General features: G+C 46.0%; 1 protein-coding gene across 1 annotated transcript; it reads left to right on the forward strand.

The window, feature by feature from the left end:
• Positions 1-575: 575 nt before the first annotated feature.
• LOC123253698 (zinc finger protein 501-like) lies at positions 576-2,745 on the forward strand. Its single transcript, XM_044682850.1, has 2 exons — positions 576-1,342; positions 1,427-2,745. Exons 1-2 carry the CDS (start codon positions 576-578, stop codon positions 2,145-2,147), a joined length of 1,488 nt encoding a protein of 495 aa, XP_044538785.1. The 3' UTR covers positions 2,148-2,745.
• Positions 2,746-4,165: the final 1,420 nt, after the last annotated feature.

The raw sequence follows: 4,165 nt of genomic DNA on the forward strand, positions 1-4,165 counted from the left end.
GAATGAATGAATGAATCAGTAATTAGAGGATATCCCTCTCAATTTAGTCTCTAAGAAGGCAATGAAGCCAGTTTTACCTTCCAATTCCTGCCCAACTTCTTTATATTATGATAGTAATTGCTAACATTTTCATTGCACCTACTATGTGCCAGGTACTGTGCTAAGCACATTACAAATATGATCTCTTTTTATTGTCGCAAAAACCCTGGGAGGTAGGTGCTATTGTTATTGTCATCCTCTTTTTTACAGACAAGGATAATGAGGCAAGCAAAAGTTGCCCAGGGTCACAGAGCTAACAAGTGTCTGAGGCCACATTTGAACTCAGGTCTTCCTGACTTTGGGGCCAGTGCTTTGTACACTGAGCAGCTAGTCATTACACATCTTTCGTTTTCTCATTCTTCCCTCTCCTTATGATCAGACCTTTCTTTGAAGTCCTTGCAAAGTGCTGGTGAGATCCAAAGAAAAGAAGTCATTTTTGTCTTCATTTTCCATTTCAGGTGACAGGACTGAGACAGAGAACAAGTAGTTTATTGCAAAGCAGAAAAATGTGTGCAGGATTTGAACCACAGAAGACTATGCTACCAAGAGCCACTCCCCAGGACCCTGACTTTGGGGAAGCCTCTATATGTGGGGGCAGCTTTGAGAGCCAGAAGGAAGGCCCAGCCAGCACGAACATAAAACTGGCCCTTTCCCAGGAGAAAGGTGGCGGTCAGGTGACCACGGGGTGGAGAGTCCATGAGGGTGAAGACAATTCAGGCTTAACCACTGAGCTGACATTTCAGAGAGATATTTTGGAAGAAAAAGCTCATATTTATGATCCACATGATCAAAGCTTTAAACAAAATTCAGAGTTTAGCAAAAATCAGAGGCAACCAAGTGTGAAGAAATCCTATGAATGTAAAGAGTGTGGGAAAACCTTCAAAGGGAGATCCAGCCTTATTGACCATCGAAGAATTCACAGCGGAGAGAAACCCTACGTCTGTCTTGAATGTGGGAAAGCCTTCATGCAAAATTCAAGCTTTATTAACCATCGGAGGATTCACACTGGAGAGAGACCGTATAAGTGTAACGAATGTGGCAAAGCCTTCAGGCAGAGATCGAGCTTTATTAATCATAAGAGAATTCATAGTGGAGAGAAGCCCTATAAATGTAATGAATGTGGGAAGACTTTCAGGGGAAGCTCAGACCTTATTAAGCATCGCAGGATTCATAGTGGAGAGAAGCCCTATGAATGTAGTGAATGTGGCAAGGCCTTCCGTGGCAGCTCAGCCCTTCTGGAACATCAGAGGATTCACCGAGGAGAAAAGCCCTATAAATGCCAGGAATGTGGCAAAGCCTTTAGGTGGAGTTCATACCTTATTCAGCATCAGAGAATTCACAGTGGGGAGAAACCCTATAAGTGCTTTGAATGTGGAAAAGACTTTAGGGGAAGATCTCACCTAATTCGCCACCAGAGAATTCACACTGGAGAAAAGCCCTATGGATGTAATGAATGTGAGAAAGCCTTCAGGGCTAGCTCTGATCTAATTCAACACCAGAGAATACACAGTGGAGAGAAACCTTATGAGTGCCATGAATGTGGAAAAGCATTCAGGCTGATTTCGACCTTTATCAACCATCAGAGAATACATAGTGGAGAAAAGCCCTACGAGTGCATCAAATGCGGGAAGGCTTTCAGAAGGAACGCATACCTTATTCGGCATCAGAGAATTCACACGGAAGGAAAACCTTATGGTTGTCATGAATGTGGAAAAGCTTTCAGAGGAAGCCCAGCCCTGACTGAGCACGAAAGAATTCACAGAGGAGAGAAACCCCATGAGTGTCACGAATGTGGGAAGGCTTTCAGGGCAAGCTCAGTCCTTACTGACCATCAGAGGATTCACAGTGGGGAGAAACCTTATGAATGTCATGAGTGTGGGAAGGCCTTTAGGTGGAGTTCAGATCTCATTCAACATCAGAGAATTCATAGCGGGGAGAAACCTTATAAATGTCCTGAATGTGAGAAAGCCTTCAGGAGGAGCTCTGACCTCATTAAGCATCAGAGAATTCACAGTGGAGAAAAACCCTTTGAATGTAATGCCTGTGGGAAAGCTTTTAGTGGGAGTTCAAACCTCATCAGACATCAAAGAATTCACATTCGAGAATAATTCCAGAAACTTCAAGCATAGAGATGGGGACTGAACCTATGATTTCAGTGATACAGGGATTTCCCAGGTGAGGAAATTCTTTCCCCAAAATAGATTAGCACCTTCTCTACAAATTATTAACTTGAACTAAGTTGCCTGAAGCACTAAGACATTAATTCACTTGCCCAAGGGCACAGTTGGATGTGACAGCTCACTGTATAGTTCTCTGTCCAAATAGATATTGTAAGTTATTCAATCAGACATGTGACTTTTTTTCTGTTCGGAGTCAGGAAGCTGGCTGAAATCCTGACTCACTCACTAGTTGTGTGGCCCCGGGCAAGGCTTTTCACTCCTGTCAACTTTGGTTTCCTCATCTGCAAAATGAGGGTGTTAGATTTAATGGTTTCTAAATCTATAATCCTATTGTATTAGAGGCCATTCATTACTCAAACATTTGTCAAGTATCTACTGTGTGCAAAACAGTTCTAGGCAGGAGAGATTCTAAAACAGGATAGGGCACTTACATGATAGTAGGGACCTGCGGCATATAGATAACACAGAGAACTGTAAAACATGATGACCTCGGTTTAAAAAGGGCTAACCACTGAGGAGTGCGTGCGTGCGCGTGTGTGTGTGTGTGTGTGTGTGTGTGTGTGTGTGTGTGTGAGAGAGAGAGAGAGAGAGAGAGAGAGATACCCTTAACAGCTCATTAAACCTACTAAGGTGTGGGAGGGTCATGTGCCAGTAGGAGAGGGACAGGAAAATTGGCACCGTTGGAATTGAAATGGGTAAGAGAGGCATGAAGCATGGCCTTCCAGTGTAGAGAGCAATAGGCCTCTGAGCCTTGGGCGAGCTAGAAGAGCTCCTTGGGGCCTGGACCGATGTCTTTGTAATCTTTTTGTATGTCTCTTAACTGTATAAGAAAAGCATCGTGAATAAAAAGGCTTGTATTCCCTGGCACATCCCTGCTGTTCCCTCGTCCTGTAAACTCTCTCAGAATCTTTTCCCAGATGAGCGTGCTCGGCGACTTGTCACCATCCTAAATCAAACTTGTTCTCTGGGGGCAGCTGGGTAGCTCAGTGGATTGAGAGTCAGGCCTAGAGACGGGAGGTCCTAGGTTCAAATCCGGCCTCAGACACTTCCCAGCTATGTGACCCTGGGCAAGTCACTTGACCCCCATTGCCCACCCTGACCACTCTTCCACCAAGGAGCCAATGCATAGAAGCTAAGGGTTTCAAAAAAAACAAAACTTGTTCTCTGTTTGACAAGGGGCAGGGAATGGGAGGATGGACTTCAGCCATTTCCTTGGCATCTGGGGCGTTCTGCACTGCAGCTTGGCATACAGAGAGGGCTGGATTTAGAGAGCTCTACTCTCAGCCACTTATTAGCCGTGTGACCTTTGGTAAGACAATTAACCTCTCAGAGTCTCAGTTTTCTCATCTGTAAACCATCTCATAGGGCTGGTTGTGAGGCACTAATGAGATAATACATGGCAAATGTTTTGCAAGCTCTAAACTAAGACCCAGAGTCATCTCTGGAAGGCATATGAACATGTCTAGGAACGCACACTGAGCAAATGGCAGAGCCTGAGTCCAAACCCAGGCTCTCTCTGGGACGTTTGTGACCGTCTCTGGGTTGCTCCTCAGCAGCAACAGTATATCAATCAATGAGGATTCATTAAGCAGCTGGCGGGGGGGGGGGGGGAGAGTGGGGGGCAGATCTTCCCCCATCCCTCCCTCTGTCCAGGTGAGTTTGACCCTTTGGGGAGCTGAGACCTTTGCCCTGCATTCCTTCCTCTTTGGGACAGCAGTCTGGTGGTGGGCCCCTCCTAGCCTCCTCATCTGCACAATGAGGGGAGGACCAGGATGGAGGTAGCCTCAGGAATCAATGAGCTGGGCGGCTGGTCCTCCAAGGCAGCCTAGAGCAACACACCAGAAATGCCCTGTAGGAACGATCTGCTTTTCTGCTAAGTCCCTGAGACTGAGGTGGCCTGATGTGGCTCTTAAGGACAGGGCTGCTCCTGATGTGCCGGCATCCTG

Source organism: Gracilinanus agilis, chromosome X, assembly GCF_016433145.1.
Source record: "Gracilinanus agilis isolate LMUSP501 chromosome X, AgileGrace, whole genome shotgun sequence".
NCBI classification, from domain to species: domain Eukaryota; kingdom Metazoa; phylum Chordata; class Mammalia; order Didelphimorphia; family Didelphidae; genus Gracilinanus; species Gracilinanus agilis.

What these genes read in the sequence shown, in the direction of transcription:
- LOC123253698 (XM_044682850.1), top strand. Translation starts at nt 576, where the DNA reads ATGCTACCAAGAGCCACTCCCCAGGACCCTGACTTTGGGGAAGCCTCT. An exon ending in GAATGTGGCAAAGCCTTTAG is followed by an intron (nt 1,343 to 1,426) that starts GTGGAGTTCATA and finishes AAAAGACTTTAG; the next exon opens with GGGAAGATCTCACCTAATTC.